This window comes from Mustela nivalis (assembly GCF_964662115.1).
Source record: "Mustela nivalis genome assembly, chromosome: 15".
NCBI classification, from domain to species: Eukaryota; Metazoa; Chordata; class Mammalia; order Carnivora; family Mustelidae; genus Mustela; species Mustela nivalis.
Genome location: NC_139034.1, coordinates 3171279 through 3197977, shown reverse-complemented (window position 1 = coordinate 3197977; position 26699 = coordinate 3171279). Strand labels below are relative to the sequence as shown.

The following is a 26699-nucleotide window of genomic DNA, read 5'->3' as shown; positions in this document are numbered from 1 at the left end:
GGAAATACAAATCAAAACCACAATGAGATATCACCTCACACCAGTCAGAATGGCTAACATCAACAAGTCAGGAAATGACAGATGCTGGCGAGGATGTGGAGAAAGGGGAACCCTCCTACACTGTTGGTGGGAATGCAAGCTAGTGCAGCCACTCTGGAAAACAGCATGGAGGTTCCTCAAAATGTTGAAAATAGAACTGCCCTATGACCCAGCAATTGCACTATTGGGTATTTACCCTAAAGATACAAACGTAGTGATCCAAAGGGGCACGTGCACCCAAATGTTTATAGCAGCAATGTCCACAATAGCCAAACTATGGAAAGAACCTAGATGTCCATCAACAGATGAATGGATCAAGAAGATGTGGTATATATACACAATGGAATACTATGCAGCCATCAAAAGAAATGAAATCTTGCCATTTGCGACAACATGGATGGAACTAGAGCGTATCATGCTTAGCGAAATAAGTCAAGCAGAAAAAGACAACTATCATATGATCTCCCTGATATGAGGAAGTGGTGATGCAACATGGGGGCTTAAGTGGGTAGGAGAAGAATAAATGAAACAAGATGGGATTGGGAGGGAGACAAACCATAAGTGACTCTTAATCTCACAAAACAAACTGAGGGTTGCTGGGGGGAGGGGGTTTGGGAGAAGGGGGTGGGATTATGGACATTGGGGAGGGTATGTGCTTTGGTGAGTGCTGTGAAGTATGTAAACCTGGTGATTCACAGACCTGTACCCCTGGGGATAAAAATATATGTTTATAAAAAATAAAAAATTATATTAAAAAAAAAAAGAAATGGGCAGAAGACATAAACAGACATTTCTGCAAAGAAGACATCCAGATGGCCAACAGACACATGAAAAAATGCTCCACATCACTTGGCTTCAGGGACATACTAATCAAAACCACACACCAGTCAGAATGGCTAAAATTAACAAGTCAGGAAATGACAGATGCTGGCAAGGATGTGAAATAAGGGGAACCCTCCTATCCTTTTGGTGGGAATGCAAGCTGGCGCAACCACTCTGGAAAACAGCATGAAGGTTCCTCAAAAAGTTGAAAATCGAGCTACCCTATGACCTTGCAATTGCACTACTGGGTATTTACCCTAAAGATACAAATGCAGTGATCCGAAGGGGCACGTGCACCCAAACATTTATAGCAGCAATGTCCACAATAGCCAAACTATGGAAAGAACCTAGATGTCCATCAACAGATGAATGGATAAAGAAGATGTGGTGCATATATACAATGGAATACTATGCAGCCATCAAAAGAAATGAAATCTTGCCATTCTTGACGATGTGGATGGAACTAGAGGGTATTACGCTTAGCGAAATAAGTCAATTGGAGAAAAACAACTATCATATGATCTCCCTGATATAAGGAAGTGGAGATGCAATGTGGGGGGCTTGGGGGGTAGGAAAAGAATAAATGAAACAAGATGGGATTGGGAGGGAGACAAACCATAAGAGACTCTTAAGAATGTTTCTGGGGGTCAGGGGGTTGGGAGAGGGTGGTGGGGTTATGGACATTGGTGGGGGGCTGTGTGCTATGGTGAGTGCTGTGAAGTGTGTAAACCTGGAAATTCACAGACCTGTACCCTTGGGGCTAATAATACATTGTATGTTTATAAAAAAATAAAAAAGAGTTATGTTTACACTATACTGTAGTTTAATATATGTGCAGTAGTATTATATCTTAAAAAACTATTCATACCTTAATTTAAAAATATCTTATTGCTAAAAAAATGCTAACCACCACCTGAACTTTCAGTAAATCATAATTTTTTTTATGGTGGAGGGTCCCACTTTGATGTTGGCTGCTGACTGACCAGGTTAGTGGTTGCTGAAGGCTGGGGTGGCTGCGGCAATTTCTTAAAATAACTATACTGAAGTCTGCCACATCGATTGGCTCTTCTTTTCATGAACAATTTCTCTATAGCATGTGATGCTGTTTGATAGCACTTCACCCACAGTAGAGCTTCTTTCAAAATTGAAGTCACTCCTCTCAAACCCTGCCACTGCTTTGTTGAGTAAGTTTATGTAGCAGTCTTTAGAATCCTCTGTTGCCATTTCAACACTCTTCACTTTCCCATGAGTAGATTCTATCACAAGAAACCACTTTCTTTGCTCATCCTTAAGAAGCAACTCCTCATCCGTTCAAGTTTTATCATAAGACTGCAGCATTTCAAATATGATAATAATTAAAAAGTTTGAAATCTTGAGAGAATTACCAAAACGTGACACAAAGGCATGAAGTGAGAAAATGCTGTTGGAAAAATGGCACCAAAGGACTTGCTCCACAGGGTCACCACCAAATTTCAATTTGTTAAAACAAAACAAAACAAAACAAAACAGTATCTGTACAGCATAAGACAGCACAGCACGATAAAACAAGGTATGCCTGTACTACTTTATGTGCCAAGAGACAATAAAATTTCAATCCAAAACCCCACCCACACAATCTTTCTAAATGATGGACATGTAATTGGGCTAGAGTAACAGAGAATAAAGAGTGACCCACTAAAAACTGATGAAGCCCCCTTGGTATATATGTGTGTGTGTTTCACTTAAAGTACACCCAATATATAAGAACCCGTGCTTACAGAAAAGATTAATTAATCTTCTTATTCCTGGTACTAAAATGATCCATCAATTTACTATGCTCTTTTATATGCCACTTTTATCTGTGGAATTTCAAAGGAGATTTAGGTTATATACAACTAAAATTACAGGCATCCCTGCAATGGATAGATATACATATACATAGAGGAAAGATTTTTAGAGTTTGGCATAGTGTATAATTTTTATTGGAAAAGACCTCCTCGTAAAATTCAATTTTCTAGCCAGGTAATTTTATAAAGACAAAAATAATAAGACTTATTCAACAATGAGAGGTCTGTAGGGGATCAAATAAAAAAACTAGAATGTCAGAGCTGGGGTTTCCAATGTGTAGGCTATAAACACCTAAGAGGTCCAAATTTAATATAGAATTACTCTCTGAAAATTCATATGGTATCAACAGTCTGAAGAATAAGTAATAGGTCTCTGTCTCTCACATATACGCACACACTATTCTAAAAGGAATACAGATGCTATTGTGATGACTAAAATATGCAACCTTATCTTTTTATTTTTAATTTTTAATTTTTTATAAACATATATTTTTATCCCCAGGGGTACAGGTCTGTGAATCACCAGGTTTACACACTTCACAGCACTCACCAAAGCACATACCCTCCCCAATGTCCGTAACCCCACCCCCTTCTCCCAACCCCCCTCCCCACCAACCTTATCTTTTTTAATCAACTAATACTTAAAGTATAACTACCATCGTAGAAGTTTCAATTAAAAAAACTTCCTCAGCTTTGAGATACAATTGATCTATTAACATTGTATAAATTTTAGGTGTACAATGTCACGATGTGATATTGGAAGTGATTACCACCATAGGGTTAATAGCACATTCATCACCTCACATAACTTATAGTTTTGTTTTTATAGTGAGAACATTAAAAATTTACTCTCTTTGCAACTTTCAAGTGCATAATACAGTATTGTTTGCTGTAGCCATCATACAATACATTAGATCCCCCAAAATTATTTGTCTTATGACTGGAAGTCAGTACTCTTTGACCTATAACTATCTGTCTATCACATGTTCTATAGCCATTCATCCATTAGTGGACACTTAGGTTTTTTCATGTCTCCATTATTGTGAATAATGCTGCAACTAATATATTGGTGCACATATCTATTTGAAAGAGTGATTTCATCTGTTCTGGATATATACTCAGAAGAGAGACTTGTTGGATTACATTGTAGTTCTATTTTTAATTTTGGGGGGAACCTCTGTATTCTTTGTCTGTAGTGGTTGCACCAATTTATAATCCCATCAACAGTGCACAAGTATTCCTTTTTTCCCACATCCGTGTCAATACTTGTTATCTGTCTTTTTGATAACAGCCATCCCAGTAGGTGTGAGGTGTTACCTCACTGTGATTCACATTTCCCTAATGATGAGTGATGTTGAGCAACTTTTCATGTACCTGTTGGCCACCTGGATGTATTCTTTAGAAAAATGTCTATTCTGTTTCTCTGCCCATTTTTTCAACAGATTTTTTTTTTGTTGTTGTTATTGAGCTACATGAGGTTTTTTGTTTTGTTTTGTTTTGAAGATTTTATTTGTTTGAGAGAAAGAGACAGAACGAGCTGGGCAAGGAGAATCAGACAGCAAGGCAGGCTCCCTATTGAGCAGGAAGTCCCACATGGGGCTTGATTCCCAGACCCTGAGATCATGACCTGACCCAAAGGCAGACACTTAACCAACTCAGCCATCCATGCGCCCCAAGTTACATGAGTTCTTTATATATTTTGGATATTAACCTCTTCTCTGATATATGGTTTGCAGAAGTTTTCTTCAATTCCATAGGTTGCTTTTCCATTTTGTTGATGGTTTCCTATGTTGTACAAAGGCTTTTAAGTTTGATGTAGTCCCATTTATTAATTTTGGCCTTTTGTTGCTTGTGCTTTTGGTGTCATATCCAAAAAACCACTGCCAAGACCTATTTCAAGAAGGTTTTCCTCTGTTTTCTTCCATGAGTTTTATGGTTTCAAGTCTTAGACTTAAGTCTTTAACTGATTTTGAGTTAATTTTTATGAGCAGTTCAAGAGAGGGGCCTAATTTCATTTGTTTGCATGTAGATATACACTTTTCCCAGCACCATTTTTTGAAAGGACCATCCTGTCCTCATTGAATATTCTTGGCTCCCTTGTCAAATATTAGTTGACCATATACACATGGGTTTACTTTTGGGCTCCCAATCTGTTCCATGGGTCTGTGTGTCTGCTTTTATGACAGTACAATAATGTTTTCATTACTATAGTTTTGTACTATAGTTTGAAAACAGGAAGTGTGATGCATCCAGATTTGTTCTTATTTCTCAAGATTGCCTTGGCTATCCAGGTTTTTTTGTGGTTCCATAATAAGATATCTTTCTATTCGTTTGTGTCTTCTTCAATTTCTTTCATCAGTGTCTTACAGTTTTCAATGTATATATATCTTTTACCTCCTTTGGTTGAATTTATTCCTAAGTATTTTATTTTATTTTCTGGTCCTCCTGTAAATGGGATTATTTTTGCTTTTTTTAAAAAATATTTTTAAAATTTATTGGACAGAGAGAAAGAAGAGTAGAAGCAGGAGAGCAGCAGAGGAGAGGGAGACACAGACTCCCCACTGAGCAGGGAGCCTGATGCAGGGTTTAATGCCAGGCCCCTGGGATCATGACTTGACCTGAAGGCAAACACTTAACTGACTGAGTGACCCAGGTGCCTGGGATTGTTTTTTTAATCTCTTTTTCAAACAGTTTGTTGTTAGCTCATAGAAATATAATTGATTTTTGTATGTTGATATTGATCATGGTGTGTGATCCTTTTGATGTGCTATTGAAGTCCGTTTGCTACTATTATGTTAAGAATTTTTGCACCTATGTGAACCAGGGATATTGGCCTATAGTTTTCTTATAGTATCCTACAACTTGCCTAAATTTGTTTATTAGTTCTAACAGTTTTTTAGTGGAGACTTAGGGTTTTCTATACATGAGATGTTATCCACAAACGGAGATGGTTTTACTTCTTCCTTTCCATTTGTATGCCTTTCATTTCTTTTTCTTGCCTAATTGTTCTAGCTAGGCTTTCCAGTACTACAATGAATTAGGAATAGTGAGAGTGGGCACTCTTATTTCTGGTTTTAGAGAAAAAGCTCTATTTTTCACCACTGAGTATGATGTTAGCTATGGGTTTGTCATATATGGTCTTTATTATGTTGAGGTATGTTCAGAGCTTTCATCATAAAAGGGTTTTTTTTTTTTTTTTTTTAAAGATTTTACCTATTTATTTGACCGAGAGAGACACGGCGAGAGAGAAAACACATGCAGGGGGAAGGGGAGTGGAAGAGGAAGCAGCAGGCTTCCTGCCAAGCAGGCAGCCTGATATGGGGCTTGATCCCAGGACCCCAGGATCATAACCTGAGCTGAATGCAGATGCTTAATGACTAAGCCAACCAGGTGCCTCAAGGGTGTTGAAAATTTCAAACACTTTTCCTGCATCTATTGACAGGATATTCTATTTTATTTTTTACTAATGTATACTTGATGTACAATGTTATATTAGTTTCCTATGTACAGCATGGCAATTTGACAAGTTTATTTGTTATGCTATGCTCATCACAAGTATAGCTACATTCTGTCACCACATGCTACTACAATAGCATTGACTATACTCTCATGCTATACCTTTTATTCCCCTGGCTTATTCATTCCATAACTAGAAGCTTGTGTTTCTCTAGTGTTCTTTCATTTCAACAACTCCCTTTGCCATTTTTCATAAGGCAGGACCAGTGGTGATGAATTCCCTTAGTTTTTGTTTGGGAATGTGTCTCTCCTTCATTTCTGAAGGGTAGTTTTGCTAAGTTTATGCTATATAGTGATTTCCAAGAAATATGGATTTGATCAACTCATATATATTTGGTCTTTGTCCACTGTTTCTGCCTCACATCTCCCCAAACCTTGGAATTTCCTAAGTGATCAGAGTGATAAAGGTATCTCTAATAAGAGACACCTCATGTTAATGAGGCAAGTTTTGGACCCCACCTAAGAAGGGGGTTGGTTGCCAGGAAAATCAACCATATGACCAGAGATTTAGAACTTTCAGTTCTACCCCCAGACTTCTGGAATGGGAGTGAGGCTGGAGACTGAATCAATTGACAATGGCCAATGATTCTAATCATTCATGCCTGTGTAATGGAGTCATCATAAAAACCCCAAATCATGAGTTTTTAGAGAGCTTCCACACTGGTGAACACATGGAGATGTGAAAGAATGATGTGCCTGAGGAGGGAATGGAAGCTCTGCACCCTTTCCTCAGACTTTGTCCTATGCATCTCTTCCACCTGGCTATGCCTGAGCTATATGCTTTTGTAATAAGCTAGTTATCTAGTAAGTAAAATGTTTCTCTGAGTTCTGTGAGCTGCTCTAGCAAGTTAATCAAAACTGAGGAAAGGCTTGTGGGAATCTGATTTATAGCTAGATGGTCAGAAGTATGGTAACATCCTGGACTTCTGTGGTAGTGTGTGGGGAAACCCCCCAACTCCTCTTGGAATTGGTCCAGGAACCCAAAAGAATAGTATTCTTGGTTGGCAGTTTTTCTTTTCAGCATTTTGAATAGATCATCCCACTCCTTCCTGACCTCATGGTTTGCAGAAAAATTTGCAGTTAGCTGCGTGGGGGTGTTTGCTTATATGTGATGAGCCATTCTCCTGCTGCTTTTTTTTTTTTATTTTTAAAGATTTTATTTATTTATTTGACAGACAGAGATCATAAATAGGCAGAGAGGCAGGCAGAGAGAGAGGAGAAAGCAGGCTCCCCACTGAGCAAAGAGCCCGATGCAGGGCTCGATCCCAGGACCCTGGGATCATGACCTGAGCTGAAGGCAGAGGCTTTAACCCACTGAGCCACTCAGGCGCCCCCTCCTGCTGCTTTTAAAATTCTCTCCTTGTTCTTGATTTTTAATTTTTTTAAAGATTTTATTTATTTATTTGATAGAGATCACAAGTAGGCAGAAAGGCAAGCAGAGAGAGAGGGGGAAGCAGGTTCCCCGCCGAGCAGAGCACCCTGGGATCACGACCTGAGCCGAAGGCAGAGGCTTTCACCCACTAAGCCACTCAGGCACCCTGGTGCCTGTCACGCAAATCATAGCTTTCCATTTCTTTAGGATCCGTTACAGGAGTTTTATTAGTCTTCTTTGGTGGTGTCATGTTTGCCTAATTCTTCATGATTTACATAAACCTTGCACTGTTCTCTGTGCATCTCAAGGAGCAAAAACCTCTGTTTTTACAGACTAGTTTGGCAGACTCCCTGGCTGATGGGATTACCTCTGACACTACAGTTATGCGGGACTGGAGTCAATTTCAAGGCTGTTGCTCCGTATATGGTGTGGTCTGCAGTTGACATTCTTGTTACCAGGGAGTCAGGTGTGGATCATGTCTGGTCCCTTGGATGGCTGAGATAGCTCAGTACCTTGTTCGGTAGAGTAGCCTGGGACAAGAGGTCACTTTACAGTCCATAGCTCCTCAGTCAGCAGACCTATTACCAGCTTCCACTAGGTCCCTGGGAAGGCTCCTCCCTAGTTGCTGGATGAGTCCCTGGGAGGGCAAGACTGATCCTGGACTACAATTGAGAGGAGCTGCAAAGTTCCGGAACTGTTTCAGGTTTCACAGCTACAACTGAGATCTGCAGACCTGCCTCTGAAGGTGCAGGTGGATGTCTCCCATGAGGTCTCTGGGTTGGTTGACTGGCCCCTGATCATCCCTGGAGGGGCTGAAGCAGAATATCTGATCTTTCTGATTTCCTGAAGTGCAGAAATGAGCATCCACCAGGTCCTATGGGACTACTCGTGGACTGTAGCTAGGAGGGTTCTAGAACTGAGAATAGGGCACTTTCAGAATCTTCAGGGTTGTAGATTAAAGTGTCTCCTGCTGGGTCCCTGGAAAATGTCTGAAGGCATATTTTGGTTTTGGTGGGCATTAAAGTAAAAACTACAGTCATAGAGAAACTTATCACATGAGAGATTTGGTTGAAACCTTAGAAGTTTGTCAAGCCTAATTTTGTAAGTGTAAGGACCTACTTAGCCAGAGGGAGCCATTTTGTTGTTTATGCACTAAACTTAGATTGACCCTGTCCCTCCAGGAGGAACTTACTTAAAAGCAAGTCCGGGAAACCAGTCCTAGGTAGCAAAACTCAGACACAGGGGCGGGCCAGGCCAGGTGGAGACATCCAATCAGTGGGGCACACATACTGTCTCCCTAGCTACTAGTCCCAGGTAGCAAAGCTCAGATACAAGGGCGGGTCAGGCCAGGTGGAGACATCAAATCAGTGGGGCATGCATACTATCTCTCTAGTTACTAGGGAGAGTGGGCCCTGCCTTTTGGGTGCCAATTCTGACCAAGGTAATAGGCTAGTTCAAATATCTACTAGGGTAAGTTGAAATTCAATTGGCCACCCTTGTGTGACCTAACATGACTGTGCAGTTTTCTCTGTGTTTTGCAATCTCATTGGCCACCTGTGTGTGGCCAGGCTCAACCACAGGGCCTTTGCTCTATAAAAGTTAGTCTGTGAGGCTGGGAGGGATTGCCTCTTTGTAAAAGATGACCCAACCAGTCGGTTTGATTCTCGATGCTTGGCGCGAAATAAAGCTTTGCTTGACCTTCGCTTTGTATCAGTCTCGCTCCTTTGATCAGGGACCCATTATTGGGGACCTATCTTTGGGGGCTCATCTGGGATTAAACGACAAGAACTGAGTCAGTGTCAGAATTTCTGGGAAAAGCCTCCAGAGGTAAGATCTTGGGATCCTGTCTGTCTCTCTGGTTGCTGAGCTCCAGGGAATAGCCCACTGGGGAGAAGCTGGACACAGCCATGCTCCCTAGGGCTGGAGGGGATGCGGGGATGCCCCATCCCTCCACTGGTATATTGTCAGGGGGTTCAAGTCCCTCTGGGCGGTCAGGGGTTTTGAGTCCTCCAGGCGGTCAGGACATCAAGAAAGTCCCCATCGTGGCAGGTTCTGGGTGAGGACTGGTGGGCCAGTGGTTGTCTTTGTCTTGTCCTTTTATTGTCTGTTGTGTTGTTTGTTGTGTTTGCAGGGGACCGAGAAAGTCCCTACCAGCAGCAGGCTCTGGATGAGGATCGCTGGGCCTGTGGTTGTCTTTGTCTTGCCTTTTTGTTGTCTGTTGTGTCGTTTATTGTATTTGGAGAAATGGGGCATGCAGAGAGTAAGGGACCTGTGACACCCCTAAGTCTTGTTCTCCAGCATTTTAAGGATTTTCAAGGTAAAGCCACCTAGTCTGGTGACAAGTTTTACCCAGGAAAACTAAAAACACTCTGCCAATTAGAGTGGCCCATTTTCTCCACAGGATGGCTGCCAGAAAGAACGTTTGCCTTGGCTCAGATCTACTCTACCCAGAGTAAGGTCTTTGATCTCCATCGAGACCAAATATAATACATCATGGCCTGGCGATATCTGATAGAAGAGCCACCATCATGGCTCAGGTCTCACCTTCCCCCTGCAAACAAAACCATCTCTTTCCCTCTAAGGCAGGTTAGATCACCAAAACCAGAACAGAAAGACGAAGGGGAACAAGGGAAGAAGACCGTCCTACCCCCTTCAGATGTGGAGGATGTGGAATTTCCCCCCTTATCTGTCCCCTAAACCTGACTCTTGGTCCCGAGACGCCCCTACCAGCCCACCTCATATGCGGTCAGGGTCCACCTATGGAACCACCAAGCAGGGAGACTGTCCTGAACCCTCCCCTTTCCTCTATCCCCCTTTGACTCCCTACACCTCACCGGTTCCATCACTACCAATGCTACCTCTCCATGAGGTTGCTCCACCAGATGGAAGACGGCACCCCTACCTTACCTATAGCCCTTTCCCCTCTTCTGACATATATAACTGGAAGGCCCAACACAAATCCTTTTCTGTCCACCCTCAGGATTTAATTAGTCTCTTGGAGACTTTCTTTCTTACCCACCAGCCCATCTAGGTGGATATTCAATAGTTCCTTATGGCTCTCTTTAACACAGAAGAGAGGGATCACATCATGCGAGAAACCCATAATGTGATAAGTGAGAGACTTGGCATGAACCTCGATCCCCAGGGAATGGAGGACTACTGCCTGAAGGAACCCCCTGACTGGGAGCCAAACTCCGATGAAGGTAAGGAAAGCCTACACTTCTACCACCAGGCTCTACTGGGAGACTTCCGTTCAGCTGACAGGAGATGCATAAATTTATCTAAAATTAGTGTGGTGACTCAAGGTAAGAATGAGTCTCCGGGAGCTTTCCTAGAAAGGCTTATTGAAGCCTATAAAATGTATAGCCCGATCAACCCTAAGGCACCTGAAAATCAGAGGGAGTAAATCTTGCTTTTGCCAGTCAGCCCCAGATATAAGGAGGAAACTTCAGAAAATTGAAGGATTTGAAGGGAAGAATCTGACTGAGTTAGCAGAATATCAGAAAAGGTGTTTAACAATAGGAATGCATAAGAGGATGAAAAACAGGCAAAAATAACTGGTTAAGGTTTTGGCATTACATGAGGTGGGGAGGAGACAGGGGGAAAGAGGTCAATAGAAAGGGGAAAGGCAGGTAGGGGATGGTAAATGGAAGGAAAAGCCCAAGCACAAAGAAGGCAGGCAGGAAGACTTAGATTCAGATCAGTGTGCTTACTGTATGGAAAAAGGACACTGGGCCAGGGAGTGCCCCAAAAGGAAGACGGCGATGCTGGCCACCAGACACTGAAGGGGCCATGGTTCAGAGCCCCTCCCCGAACCTCGGGTAAAAATTGAAGTGGAGGGGAAATTAACTGATTTTTTGGTGGACACGGGAGCCCAATCTTCATCATTACTTAAACCTATGGAAAAACTATCTGGAGAGGAAGTCTGGGTACAAGGGGTGAATGGCACAGAAAGACATAAATGGACAACAGAAAGGACTTTAAATTTGGCTTTGGGAGTAGTCAAGCATCGATTCCTGGTCCTCCCTAATGCCCCATATAACCTGATGGGAAGAGATATCCTCCACAAACTACGAGCTGGCATTCAGTTCTCCGAAGGAGATATGACTGTAACCTTGAGATAACCCACTGTGCATATGTTTGTGGCAGCAGTAGATGAATACCTTCTTTACAAGCCAGTCTCAGAACCAGAGGAGATGAGAGAAAGGAGCCTTCTCCAAACCCTACAGGTCGAGTTTCCCGAAGTATGGGCAGAAGGGAAGCCCTCTGGCTTGGCCAAGGGACAGCCTCCTGTGGTGGTACAATGAAAAGAAATGGCCACGGCTGTTTGCGTCCGGCAGTACTCCCTCCCCTGGGAAGCAAAGGAAGGGATTAGAAAACACATTAACCGCCTCCAAGGAGATGGGATCCTAGTTCCTTGCAAGTCTCCATGGAGCACACCTTTGCTGCCTGTCAAAAAGTCCAAGACTGGGGAGTACTACCCGTTCAGGACTTGCGGGAAGTTAATAAATGGATTGAAGATATCCACCCAACAGGGACTAACCCCTATACCCTCCTTTCCCTCCTGGGCCCCAAAAGAATGGTCTATACCATCTTTGATCTCAAAGATGCATTTTTCTGCATATCTTTAGCAAGGGAGTCTCAGCCCCTCTTTGCTTTTGAGTGGTCCGATCCTCAGGAAGAATTCCAAGGCCAGCTCACCTGGACAAGACTTCCTGAAGGATTTAAGAATTCACCCTGTTCGACGAGGCCCTACATGAGGATTTGTGTGAGTACAGAACCTCCAACCCGGGAGTCACTCTTTTACAGTATGTTGATGACTTACTAATAACCTCTGAGGACTATGAGTCATGTTTGTGGGGGACAAGATCTCTCTTACAGACTCTGCAGGAAAAAGGGTATTAGGTGTCAGCAAAGAAAGCACAGTTCTGTCAGAGCCACAACACTTATCTAGGCTTTGATCTCCACAGGGAGTGCATTCACTGTCTGAGTCCAGGAAACAGGTGATCACTTGATATCCCTGCCCCACCGCATCCGACAAGACAGACAGGAGTAGCTACATGGTCATGGAAAGAGGTATGTGGGGGCTGCAGTGGTTTCCCCTGAGCAGGAACTCTGGACGGCAGTCCTGCCACACGGAATCTCGGCACAAAAAGCGGAGCCAATTGCACTCACGAAGGCACTGCAGATGGCCAAAGATAAAACCGCCAAAATCTATATGGACAGTGGGTATGCTTTTGCTACTCTCCATATACATGGGGCTATTTATAAAGAAAGGGGCCTATTAACAGCAGATGGAAAAGGAATTAAAAACAGAGGAGAAATATTGGCTCTCCTCCAGGCTATTTGGGACCCAAAAGAGGTGGCCGATATGCATTGCCCAGGACACCAAAAGGGGACTGATCTGATTTCAAAAGGAAATCAATTAGCAGATCAAGCTGGAAAGCAAGCATCCCAAGAAACAGTGCAAGAGCTGGTTATACTCCTGGCTCCAGCCCTACCAGAAAAACCAGACTATTCAGAGGAAGATTTAAAGTATTTACAAAAATGGGCTAAATTGGACTACGAAGGGGACTAGGCTAAGACTAAAAGAGGAATGTTAATTCTTCCTTAAAGATTAGGTAAGAAGTTAGTAGACCAGATACATCAGGGTACTCATTTGGGGACACGCAAACTCAAGGATCTTATAGGCAAGCAGTTCCAGGTTTCTAAATTAGGGCATATAGTTCAGGATGTAGTTGATAGATGTGCTCAATGCCAGGCAGTTAATGTGGGGAGAACTAGAATGGGAAGAGGGAAAAGAGAAGGAGGTAAGGAACCAGGAATTTATTGGGAAATAGATTTTACAGAGATGAAACCCAGAAAATATGGGCAGAAGTATATGTTAGTTTTGTAGATACCTTCTCAGGCTGAGTAGAGGCTTTTTCTGCCAAACATGAGATGGCAGGAGTGTTAGCCAAAAAGCTATTAGAAGAAATAATTCCTAGGTTTGGGCTGCCTCTCGCGATCGGGTGAGACAACGGCCCTGCATTTGTGAGTTGTCTCACAGGCATTGGCCAAGGCTGTGGGCACTAATTGGAAACTACATTGTGCTTACCAGCCCCAGAGAACCGGACAAGTAGAGAGAATGAACCGGACTCTTAAAGAGACCTTGACAAAGCTAATTCTGGAGATGGTGGATGGGTGGATCTCCTTCCTTTTGCCCTCCTCAGGGTGCGGTGTACATCCTACTTAAACAAGGTAATCCCATTTTAAATAATGTTTGGGAGACCACCCCCCACTCTGCCCTTGGCTACAAGAGGTTGCTCTAGCAGAAATGACTGATCAGTCTGTACTCCAGTCACTGCAGGCATTATAGTCTGTCTTAAAGAGAGCCCACACAGGGATCTGAACTGCCCACACTGAGATGGAGACAGAGGTGGAACCAAATCCTTACCAACCCGGGAACTTGGTTTGGATATGTCACCATCAAGTGGGAAACTTGGAGCCTCGCTGGAAGGGACCATTTACTGTCATCCTGACCACCCCCACAACAATAAAAGTAGAAGGCATCAGGGCCTGGATTCACTCCGGTCATGTCAAATGAGCCAAGGACAAGGATGCCCCCCAGAGATGGAAGCCACAGCTGATGGACCCCGCTGACTGTGGACTAAAGTTAAGACTCAAAAGACTATGAGTTCATTGTTGCTCCTATTGTTACCTGTTTGTGTAAGAGCTTCTGAGTTACCTCATGAGACAAAAAAGTATAGGTGGGAAATTAGATGAACGGAATTAGGAAAAATGGAAAAGGTTATATAAAGTGGTGAATGGCTAACTCATCAGCCCACTGCACACTAATGTTACTTTTTGGCCCCTGCATTATAAACGCCCTAATGTCATTTGTACAAAAGAAAATCAGAGCGATAAAAACGTTAGTCTTACATGCTCAATATAACCCCTTAAACAGGAGAACATAGAACTGGCTGAAAAGTCAAGGATTTGACTAATCTCCAAAGAAAAAAGTAGAATACAATGGCCTACTTAGCCAGAGGGAGCCATTTTGTTGTTAATGCTTATATTTACATTTATGTAAACTTAGATTGACCCTGCCCCTCCCAGAGGAACTTACTTAAAAGCAAGTCCAGGAAACCAGTCCCAGGTAGCAAAGCTCAGATACAAGGGCGGGTCAGGCCAGGTGGAGACATCCAATCAGTGGGGAACACATACTGTCTCCCTAGCTACCAAGGAGAGTGGGTCCCGCCTTTTGGGTGCCAATTCTGACCAAGGTAATAGGCTAGTCCAAATATCTACTAGGGTAAATTGAAATTCAATTGGCCACCCTTGTGTGACCTAGCATGACTGTGCAATTTTCTCTGTGTGTTGCAATCCCATTGGCCACCTGTGTGTGGCCAGGCTCAACCACATGGACTTTGCTCTATAAAAGTTAGTCTGTGGGATGCTTGGGTGGCTCAGTTGGTTGGACGACTGCCTTCGGCTCAGGTCATGATCCCGGAGTCCTGGGATCGAGTCCCGCATCGGGCTCCCAGCTCCATGGGGAGTCTGCTTCGCTCTCTGACCTTCTCCGCTCTCTGACCTTCTCCTTGCTCATGCTCTCTCTCACTGTCTCTCTCTCAAATAAATAAATAAAATCTTAAAAAAAAAATTATTAAAAAAAAAAAAAGTTAGTCTGTGAGGCTGGAGGCTGGGAGGGGTCGCCTCTTTGCAAGAGACAGCCCCAACCAGTCGGTTTGATTCTTGATGCTTGGCGCGAAATAAAGCTTTGCTTGACCGTCGCTTTGTATCAGTCTCACTCCTTTGATCATGGACCCATTATTGGGGGACCTATCATAAGTATTTTCAGTTGTAAAATCTTGGGGTGGTGAGAGCACATTTTGTAATGCTAGTTTTTCAGGACTATCAGTAATTTCCAAATTTAAGTAATCTATTCTGAAATATTTTTTCAATAGTGTTTCCCATTTTTAAGTAAGAAGGACTGTACCTCACTTTCTTTTTCTGGATGTTTTTCAACCCACATTCTTGGGAGATATGCATCAGACAACCCAACGTGAAGAGAGAATCCATCAGTGTCTAAGGAGCTACCTTCCACGGTGCTAATTACCGCTTTGCAGTCTGTGCACTACAAAACAAACCATAATGACAACAAAGTAAATATTTGAATAATAACATATGATCAATTTGCAGTTACCTGTCAAGTGGCAAACCCTTGCATAATTTATCTAACTCCATCAAGAATCAACAAGGTAATAATAAATTCCAAAATTATGAAATTTTTAGAAGTCCTGACCATTATCATAACAGTTACCCTCCTGAAATTCTAAGGTTGATGTACACAGTCAAATTGAGAAGTCTGAGACAGTCCAAATCCTGGATCCAAAGATTACAGATCTATTTATTTAGGTAGAACTATATCGATATAGCATTATAGCATATAGTAGTACACTAGAACTCAGAATAGTAAAAATAGAAAATTCAACAGAAATCTTATAATTATACCTTATTTTTAAATTATATTTTCATAAATATAAAATAACTTTTGAAAATGTGGATGATGAGTTTTAAAATAATAAAGTCAATGGGATAGATTGTAAATGGCCATAAAGTCTTTCCATTCCTGTGTGCTTGTTCCTTTGTAATGTGACTTTGCATCTCTTCCTATCAGAAGGTAACACCTATTTCTCTGCCTTGAATCCAAAGTTGGACAATGTGACTTGCTTTCATGTGATGCAAGAGGCTTGGAAAACATTGGTGCAATGGGGCTTGCCTTCCTCTGCTGCTACTGAGAACTTTTCCACTAACTATATGAATGAACCTGAGCTAACCTGCTGGATAAAGAGAGACATGGTCATAACCCCAACTGACACCAGGCCGCCCGCCAGGTATTAGAATAAGCCCATTCTAGACTATCCTGTCCCAGGCAAGCCAGTGCAGCCCATTAGAACTGCCCAGCCAAGTCACAAAACTGTGAGAAATAACAAATGTCATTATTTTAAATCATAAGGTTTTGAGATTGTTACACAGCAGAAGCTATCTGATGCAGAGGGTTTCTTGTTAAGGATAGACTAAATATATATGTTTACCTCCATTCTTAGCAAAATCCTAAAATTCTCTACCATAAAAAGGAACCAATTAAAGGGTTTAAACCCATAAAGATATTGAGGATAGGAACAAAGACAATAGCAGTTGAGAGATGTCAAAATTTTTTTTTAAAAAATGGAAAGTTGATAGAGGTATGGTAAGTGACGCAGCTAGAGTGGAGGTAGCTACTACCTGGGACTGGTGGGGGACTACAGCAACCTGGTAAGGCTCATATCCTGGTGGTACTGCAGAAAACACTGGTAACTAGCAAGTAGACTATGCACTAAGTTCTTAATACAGGCCCCCTCCCTGTCCAAAGTAACCAAGCAGCTAGCACCAATAGCTAGTACTCTGTTCTCTCATTAAAGAAAACTGAAGATTAATTTCTTAGAAAAATTCAAGCAAACAGCATCCACTTTGAGGAATTTTAGGCATAAAAAAGCGTAGGAATATAGGGCAGCAAACTGGGGAATGAAGTAAAAGTTGGCATCCTAATGTGTGGGCCCTTCAGTCACTCTCCCTAGTCATACTTTATGAATAAGCTAGAGGTGTTCTGAATAACCACAGAAGGGCTAAACCACCACCACAAGACTCACCACCCAATAGCCAGTCAGTTGCCAGACTCCGCAGAGTCTTTGGTCCACTAGCTCCACCCACCTCAGAGCACCTAACTAGCTTTCTTGTGTCTCAGTTACAGTTGAACACAGAGAGGTCACCCAGGCATTTGAGAAAAAGCCTCTAACCCAAAATATGGAAACCGAAAAAAGAAAAAGCCAGAAAAAGAAAAAAGGAACTTAAAAAAAATACAACCCAGGGAAGAGAAAAATATATATATTATGTTTTCAGAGAAACAAGAAAGAGAAGATAAGGTACCCATGAAACACAAAAGATGCTATAAAAAAGGAGTACTGGGGCACCTGGGTGGCTCAGTGGGTTAAAGCCCCTGCCTTCCACTCAGGTCATGATCCTAGCCCTGCATAGGGCTCTCTGCTCAACAGGGAGCCTGCTTCTTCCTCTCTCTGCCTGCTTCTCTACTTACTTGTGATCTTTGTCTGTCAAATAAATAAATAAATTCTTTTAATAAAGGGGGGGTACTTATAAAACAGAATAGAGTTCTTACAAATTAAAAATGAGAATGTTTAAACACAAATTTCAGTAGAATGGAGTTTAAAATTGAGAATATCAGTCAGAAAGTAGAACAAGGAAATAATACAAAGGTCAAAGGAGAGAAAAAGAAAGAAAACAAGAGGCTCAATCCAGGGGACAGCTGACTTAAAGGCAATGCAATAGGTGAAGGAAAGAGGAACAATTTGGGGTGCCTGGGTGGCTCAGTTGGTTGAGCGACCGTCTTCAGCTCAGGTCAGGATCCCAGGGTCCTAGGATCGAGTCCCACATCGGGCTCCCTGCTCCTTGGAGAGTCTGCTTCTTCCTCTGACTTTCTCCCCTCTCATGTTCTCTCTCACTGTCTCTCTCTCAAATAAATAAATAAAATCTTAAAAAAAAAAAAAAAAGAAAAGAAAGAGGAACAATTTATTGTAAAAAAAAAGTAACAAAATTTCCTAGCACTAAAGGCTATGCATTACATACAATGAATGACTATCACATTCCTATGAAATTTCAGAATACCAGGGATAAAGATAAGATCTGAAACTCTTGTAAAACTTAAAACAAAACAAAACAGACTACATACAAAGAATGGGAGATAAGAATAGCACTTAACTTCTCAAAAGTCACACTGGAAGCTATAAGATAATGTTTTCAATTTTCTGAGGAAGATGATTTTCAACCCAGGATTATACATCTCAGCAAATGATCAGTATTCACACATGGATTAAGGCTAGCTGCAGACATTGTTGCCCACATGCTGAGGAAATTAACAGAGGCTGTGCTCTGCCAAATGGAGGGGGAAAAAACAAGAAAGAGGATAAAAAGGAAAAGCCCTATAAAGAAGAATCATAAAGAAAGGCCCTGGGACAACAGATGTTCTGTGGTAACCAAGCTGCATTGGGAGTGGACAGACAGAAGGGAGGAAGGTCTCAGGGGGAAAACATTATCTGAATTATTAAGAGCATTCAAGAGTGACCAATATTATTCTGAAGAGTTTCAATCTATGTGTGAGTGAGGTTAGTGGAGAGATAAGAGAAGGAAATTTTCATGTACCACAACAGGAAATAAAAAAATAATTTTGAATCAGATGAATCAAGAACAAGCAGTTTAAAAAAAAAAAAAAGAGCATTTACAACTTCAGAGGGCTCCAGAAAGGAGGTAAAATATTTAAAGTGGTTCACTGTCTCTGGAGGCTGGACTGGAAGATGCAGGGCAGAACCAGGCTGCTGCTTCTTGAGAGAAGCCGTTGTTAGAATTATTTTCTTCTTCTTTCTAAGATTTTATTTTTAAAGTAATCTCTACACCCAACGTGGGGCTTGAACCCAAGGTCAAAAGTTGTGTGCTCCACCGACTGAACGAGCCAGGCACCCCTGTTATTAGCATTATTTTTTAAAAATTTTAAACCACTTGAATATATTGTCTTTATAAAATAAAAATAATGCTAAAATAAAAGCTCCTAAAAAATAAAACAAAGATTTACTAACCTTTTGTCTCAGTTTATGTGTATCACTAGAAATGGATTCAATCCCATATGGCATCTCAATGGACATACTCAAAGAGAAGCTACCAAAAAAGAAGAAAAAGTCTATGAACTTAAATATTAAACAAATACTTGCTGTCATTTTATAGAATTTTAAGTAATATTTGAAACCATAAAGCTAATATCAATTGAATGTCTTAAGAGGTTTTATATTTTTGGTACTAACCTTTGTTTTGTTCCTATTTTGTCTATATTAATCTTCTCTACTGTATCCTGTTAAAAGAAAAATATACATGTATAACTAAGTATGTACTAAGTTTCACAATGAGAACTCTAAGCTGAATGTAATGTTACCAAGACTACTATCTATAGCAGCAATAAGACAACCGATCTCACTTCCCAGTACTGAGACACAGAATATTTGCTCATGGAATCACAGTAACTTCTAAAATGCAGCTGATATCAGGGATAATTTATCACCAATTTAACAGAGATTTTCAACTATACATATGTCTATATGTTGTACACCCACACACATACACACACATATACATCATACCTCTATATGCATACACACACACACACACACACAATTTATATAAATACACACAAAGTAGAAACAAACTGTTACCCAGTAGCTTGTTCTACAGTCTCTGGCAATGGAATTAAGGATTGTTGAAATTTTCCTCTTTGGTTTATTTGCATTCTTTATGCTTATCTAAATTCCTCATAATGAACATGTAGTACAGACGCAAAATTTTTTAAAGTGACTGAACAGAATAAAAATATTACACCTATTGAGCATAACTGTGTCTTTATTCTTTTCATTTTACAAACATCACATGTATCTAAATGCATAAATGGCATTAAATTGACTTCATGCCAGAAAGATTAGATTTTTTCATGTATTATTATTATTATTATTTTAGAGAGGGGAGAGAGAGAGAGAAGCATTGGAGAAGGGAATGAGGGAAAGAGAGAATCTTAAGCAGGTTCCATACCCAGCATAGAGCCCAACTCAGGGCTTGATCTCACAACCATGAGATCATGGACCTGGGCCCAAATCAAGAGTAAGATGATTAAACTGAGCCACCCAGGTACCTCTGGAAAGATTAGCTTATTTTAGATGTTTTAAAATTCCCTATCAATAAATCACCAAAAAAACTTCTTTAAAAATTTCTAAGCATACGAACCTGAATGTTTTCATTGAGAACTTTGTCCTGTTGCCAGGGTGCCACAGCAGCAGGCATGAAGAAGACAGCCCTGTTGCCTTGGATGCTGAGTTCCGTGATGTAGGTAACTTTGATGAGGACCTTAGCCTTAGGGGGTAGATTTCCAACACTAACAGTAAAAACATCCTGAAATAGAAACACATGTCTCATTTTTCTCCTCAAAAGTACATCCATTCTAGGCTAGTTAATCCCTCCTGTTACATGAGCCACTTAAATTATAATCTACCAGACTCTTCCTCGGAAAATGAGCATAGACCCTACAAGATGAATGGGCAGTGCTTAAGGAGAATCCTGGAGCAGGTCCGCAGGGGTGGGGATGGCATGGCATCTATGGGGGGGGGGGTAGAAGGAGAGGAGGCCCTTTGGGAGCAGGACCTTGCCCTGACTGGGGAGTGTCACCTCTGTCCTCTACACCAGAGGCCCTACATGCAGGGCTCTGCTGCACAGACAGCCTCCACATAGCCCCTTCTTGAAGAAGCTGTAGCCTCTCTGACCTCCACAGCATCTAGCAGCAATTCTACCAGTGGCTGTAGAGCTAGAACAGTTTAATTAACTTGGTCCTCACTTTGTTCCTTTGCCCTGCAGTTCGTGCATCATTTTATCTTTTTTTTAAAAAGATTTTATTTATTTATTTGACAGACAGAGATCACAAGTAGGCAGAGAGGCAGGCAGAGAGAGAGGAAGGGAAGCAGGCTCCCTACTGCTCAGAGAGCCTGATGCGGGGCTCGATCCCAGGACGGTGGGATCATGACCTGAGCCAAAGGCAGAGGCTTCAACCCACTGAGCCACCCAGGTGCCCCCATTATTTTATCTTTTAGAAAAAGTATTTCACTTTCTTTTCTTTTGTTTCTTTTTAAAAATTTTGTATATTTATTTGACAGACAGATATCACATATAGGCAGAGAGGCAGGCAGAGAGAGAGAGGAAGGGAAGCAGCCTCCCCGCTGAGCAGAGAGCCCAACATGGGTCTCGATCTCAGGACCGTGGCGATCTCAGGACCGTGGGATCATGTCCCGAGCCGAAGGCAGAGACTTTAACCCAATGAGCCACCCAGGCGCCCCTTTCACTTTCTTTTAAAGGGGCATTATAATCACTACATATAGGGATAAGCTCATGACTGGCAAAGGCAGAAAAAAAGAGGGGCTAGATCTATTTTTTCTGATACCTACACAGAGAAACTCTTAACACCCCACGCATATCTTCCCATCCAGTTGGTTGCAATGCCATGAAACCTTTTGGTTTCTATTTGGTTTCCAGTTTGGAAAACTATTATATGTTTGGGAGCATATAATATTAATGATTAATTTAGATTTCAGGAGTAAATGATTACTTTTGACATCAAGGATATCCATTTGCAAGGAGATCCAATAAAGAAATGGATTCCAGTGAAGGGATAAACAATGAAGAGGTAATTATTGAACAGTTCACAGTGCTTGTCCTTAAAAGAAGTGTATAATAACCTGGGTCTTATTTGAGACACTGCCACATAATAGTGTGGATCTGCAGTTCCATTTCTGTGTAGGACATAGATGCAGGATGTCACTTCTGTTACAAGCTGGATAATCTACAAAACTGTAACTTGCTTGACCTGCCAGAAAGCTGAGTTGCAAGGCAGCCAAGTGAACTCAATTCCAAAGGGTTAACAAACCCCTCCGAGGAGAGGTGAGGCACAGGAGCTGTGGGGTTTCCCTATGGGCTCCCAGGGGGCTAGCATCTTGGTGCATATGGGGGGAAGTGACAACAAAAAGAAAAGGTGAAGGTAAAGAGCATGGGAAGGTGAAGAGCGTGGGAAGCACCATTTGGTGCAGGACACTTTGTCCTCCTTTCTCATATAATGAGGTTTGAAGTGTTAGGTGTCCCTACATAATTTTCAAACACAAATCATTTCCACCTCAGTCCCTTGGATGGCTAAAGCCACTTTGCTAGTCTTCTGATAGTTGGGAACATCATATATATAATATATATAACATATATATATTATATATATTATAAATTATAACAGTAATATACATTATGTTTTATATGCACAAACATAGAGTATTATTTTATATGTATATATATATGAGTATGTGTGTGTGCATATATATATATAAAATGTTCCCAACTATTAGAAGTCTAGCAAGTAGAGAATATATACTTATATATTAAATATATAACATACATGTAACAATATATAATATCTATAATACATTATATAATTATATTATTAATATATTTTAGAGTGAGGACATTATAGTAGCTGGATGGCAAAATACATTCTGGGGTACCTAAAGGTGCTAGTTAGCAATGGTTCTGACCAGACTTTATCCATAGGTAATACCCTTTGTGAAGACTGTTTTCCTGTGGATCTTTTTCTTAGGGAAATATCATCAAGGAGGAAATTTGTCAACCAATTCTTCTATGATAATAACCTCACACTGTTAAGTGTCAGCCTATGAAATAAACCCTAGGCTTTTAAATATACACTTTGGCCAGGAGTAGCATTATTAACTGTTTAACAAGGACCTCTTCCTTGCTTACTTCCATTTTGCAAAATGTTATCTTATATGTAAAAAGCAATCATTTGGGGCGCCTGGGTGGCTCAGTAGGTTAAGCTGCTGCCTTCGGCTCAGGTCATGATCTCAGGGTCCTGGGATCGAGCCCCACATTGGGCTCCCTGCTCAGCACGGGGCCTGCTTCCCTTCCTCTCCCTCTGCCTGCCTCTCTGCCTACTTGTGATCTCTCTCTGTCAAATAAATAAATAAAATCTTAAAAAAACACCCTCATTTAAAAAAAAAAAAAAGCAATCATTTGTCCTTTAACTCTGTACTAATCTTTAGTAACCCCCCCCACCAACATTAAATTTTCACAATGCTATGGCAATGTGGCATCCTCAGAGGTAGTATCTGAGGCACATAGACCTGTCCTCAAAAACAACTAAATGTCTATGCTGGAGACAACGATTACAAACAGCACACAATCTAGTATCTGCCAAAGGCATATTTAAAGCATCTTATATTTAAGAAAAGAAATCTAGTGGACATGATAGCTGTCTCTTCTTTCAAATATTCCATATTTTATCCCTATGAAAGCAATTAATCAGAAAGAAAAGAATCTGGACCTACCTCAGGACCCTGTAGAAAACTCTTCCCAGGATATTACTTGGTGAAAACTGGATAAATTGCTAGATAAGCTTAGTCCTAGGACAAACGTATATGTAGTGGACCCTTGAATGAGGTTGCTGATGCCTGTACAGCCAAAAATCCACTTATAACTTTTGACTCCCTAAATATTTAACTATTAATAGCCTACTATTGACTGGATGCCTTACTGATAACATAAACAGTCAATTACCACATACTTTGTATGTTAGATGTTATATACTAAAATCTTATAATGAAGTAAACAGGAGAAAAGAAAATCATAAGAAAGACAAAATACATTTACAGTGCTGTATTGTATATTTAACAAAAAAATCCCCTATAAGTGGATCTATGCAGTTCAAAACTGTGTTGCTCAAGGGTCAACTGTATATTACACTCTCTTATCAGAAGATGAAGATTATGTACCCCCAAGTGTTTTCTTTTTGTTGTCACTTCTGGGAAACTCAGTTCCCAAGATCGAAAGTAGGTCTTCTTATTTGTTTGGCAATACCAACACCATTTCCTCCTACCTTTAGCTAAGTCGAATGGTTCTGACCAGGTAGACCTCTGCTTGCTAACAGCAAGTGAAACTCTAGGCCTAAAATAGCAGAAATTATCCCAGTTTCTACTATGGACTTCATGTTTCAAGTTGTATTCCAACTCTTTCTCCCTTCTGATAAGTGTGCTAGACTAAGGGATAAATCAAGCCGTACCGGTGCATCCTGATCCATCAAGTATGCGCCATGGCCCTGAGTGATGGCTTCTCGGTATTCATGGTGGGCGGCTCCCTTCTCTTTAACCTGGAAAAGATTATTTTTATACCAGTCGTGGTATGAATAATGATTTCAGACTTTAACAAGAAAAACTGCAGCAATGTTTATTAAAACCTAGGTAAAACCCAGAAAACTAAGAGCCTAAGGTGAATGGAAACTTATATAAAGTACATTAAAATGTACTCGTCTAGTAAGAATTTGAAACAGAAAAGGCCAACTAAAGAGAAATCTCTTTAATTTGTTGGGACCATATTTCAGAGTCAATAGTGAAAAAAAAAGTTTGATTGGGACTTTATGTTGAACAAAAATAGTAAGTTAAGTTTACCTTACATTTAACAAAATGTGTTATTATTGCAACTGTAGGCTATTCCTTAGAATAAACAAAGAATGTATCACTTGTTATTTCTTTTGGTACAACTTTTCTTAAAAAGTTAACAACAATAGTCATCACATCAATTTGACTGTTAAAACAGGATGCAAATAATCAGTTTTTTGCAAAATTATAGAAAGTCTTCACCAATTTTCCATGGTGCCTCTCTTAAACTTTTGATATTGAAATTGCTCTGTTTCAAAGTGCTAGGCAAAGAATTTACAAGGCATTGACTGATGAACACTGGACAGGTAGGGACAGAAACTAGTTTATCAGCGAGGGATGTTTAAATGGAACCAAACTGTATAAATGCTTGGTTCTTCGAAGAATATTTCTGTTTTATGATAAGGCTTATAGCTATTCAACCTTATAGCTATGGGAACTCAGGTGAGGAAGATTTGGGTAAATGGGAAACTGACCTTAAACCAAAGAGCAGTCACAGTGCATTTTCTCCCCTTACCTCTCCTACTATGTGCTTCCCATTGATGAATGCTTCAAAGCCACACACAGCTGCCTTCTCATCCAAAGGAAAAATATATCTTGCCTCAATAGGCACAGAACTTCGATTGGTATATGTCTGAAAAACAATGACCTGAAGAAGAAAAAAAAAAACACCATATCCTTGATGAAACCATATGGAACAACATTTGTAGGAACAACTATTAATGAAAACTATTATGCATCTTTTCTTTAAATTCCTTGAATTTTTATCATGTCTCTCAAATTCCCAACCCTTAGGATTTAGAGCATTCTTTGACTGGAATGTAGAGTCCATGTCACATTATAAAATGTACCAGCTACAGTTTCAGGTAATTCATACACCTTTGGCTTGAAAAAAAGTCACTAGTATTATAATATTACAAACATTCGCTTAACAGAAGCAATGCAGCTTCGTCAAGATGACAACAAGACAGCCTCTTTATGTGTGGTCTTAGTCCCTCCTTAGTGTCATGTGACCCAAACACTATTCCAGAATAGTTCTTTTTATTTTTTTTTTTTTTTACATTTTATTTATTTATTTGACAGACAGAGACCACAAGTAGGCAGAGAGGCAGGCAGAGAGAGAGAGAGAGGAGGAAGCAGGTTCCCTGCAGAGCAGAGAGCACAATGTGGGGCTCAATCCCAGGACCCTAGGATCATGACCTGAGCTGAAGGCAGAGGCTTTAACCCACTGAGCCACGGAGGCACCCCCAGAATAGTTCTTTTTTTTTTTTTTTTTTTAAGATTTTATTTATTTATTTATTTGACAGAGATCACAAGCAGGCAGAGAGAGAGAAGGGGAAGCAGGCTCCCCACCAAGCAGAGAGCCTGATGCAGGACTCCATCCCAGGACCCTAGGATCATGACCTGAGCCGAAGGCAGCAGCTTAACCCACTGAGCCCTCCAGGAGCCGCCCAGAATAGTTCTTATACCTGTTCTGTTTTCAGGTCTTGGCATTTCCCTCCTTTACCTCTCTGTATGTAGCCCTCCACAGCTCTTTCCATCTATCCTCACCTCTTTCTGTCTAGTCAGCTCTTGAATCAACTCTTTTCCACTCCTACCTGCTGTCTCTGTTCTTATCAGATTCATTTTACTAATGGACTGTGTTTATCACTTCACTCCCTTGCATAAGAAAAGACCAGTCTTTAAACAATTGAAAATTACAAAAAAATACCCCAAAACGTAAGACATATAATAAACAATAATATTTTAAACATGTGGCAATAATAAGGAAAAAAAATTAGCCATTTGTCGTCAATAATTTCTGGGAAGAGACTGAAATGAAAAACAAAAGCATAAAGGAAACAAACTTATTCCATAATGCTATCTACAACTGGATTTACAGTAAGCTGCATTGCCCTTAGTGTATATGCTGCACCAGAGGAAAAAATTTTAAGGGGCATAACTTGACTGTCTTCAAATCAACAGGTCAGCACCTTTCAGGGGATCGAATCTCTCATAGTTCTGCAAACAAAGGCCTCATTG

The 26699-nt window shown here is 40.9% G+C and overlaps 1 protein-coding gene across 1 annotated transcript in view; it reads right to left on the bottom strand.

The window, feature by feature from the left end:
* Nucleotides 1–26699, bottom strand: part of PARP4 (poly(ADP-ribose) polymerase family member 4) — a 130885-nt gene that overhangs the window by 55472 nt on the left and 48714 nt on the right. The window contains 6 exon segments of the mRNA XM_082701631.1: nucleotides 15554–15691; nucleotides 19242–19320; nucleotides 19464–19510; nucleotides 20431–20595; nucleotides 24305–24391; nucleotides 25195–25326. Coding sequence (XP_082557757.1) covers nucleotides 15554–15691; nucleotides 19242–19320; nucleotides 19464–19510; nucleotides 20431–20595; nucleotides 24305–24391; nucleotides 25195–25326 — 648 coding nt within the window.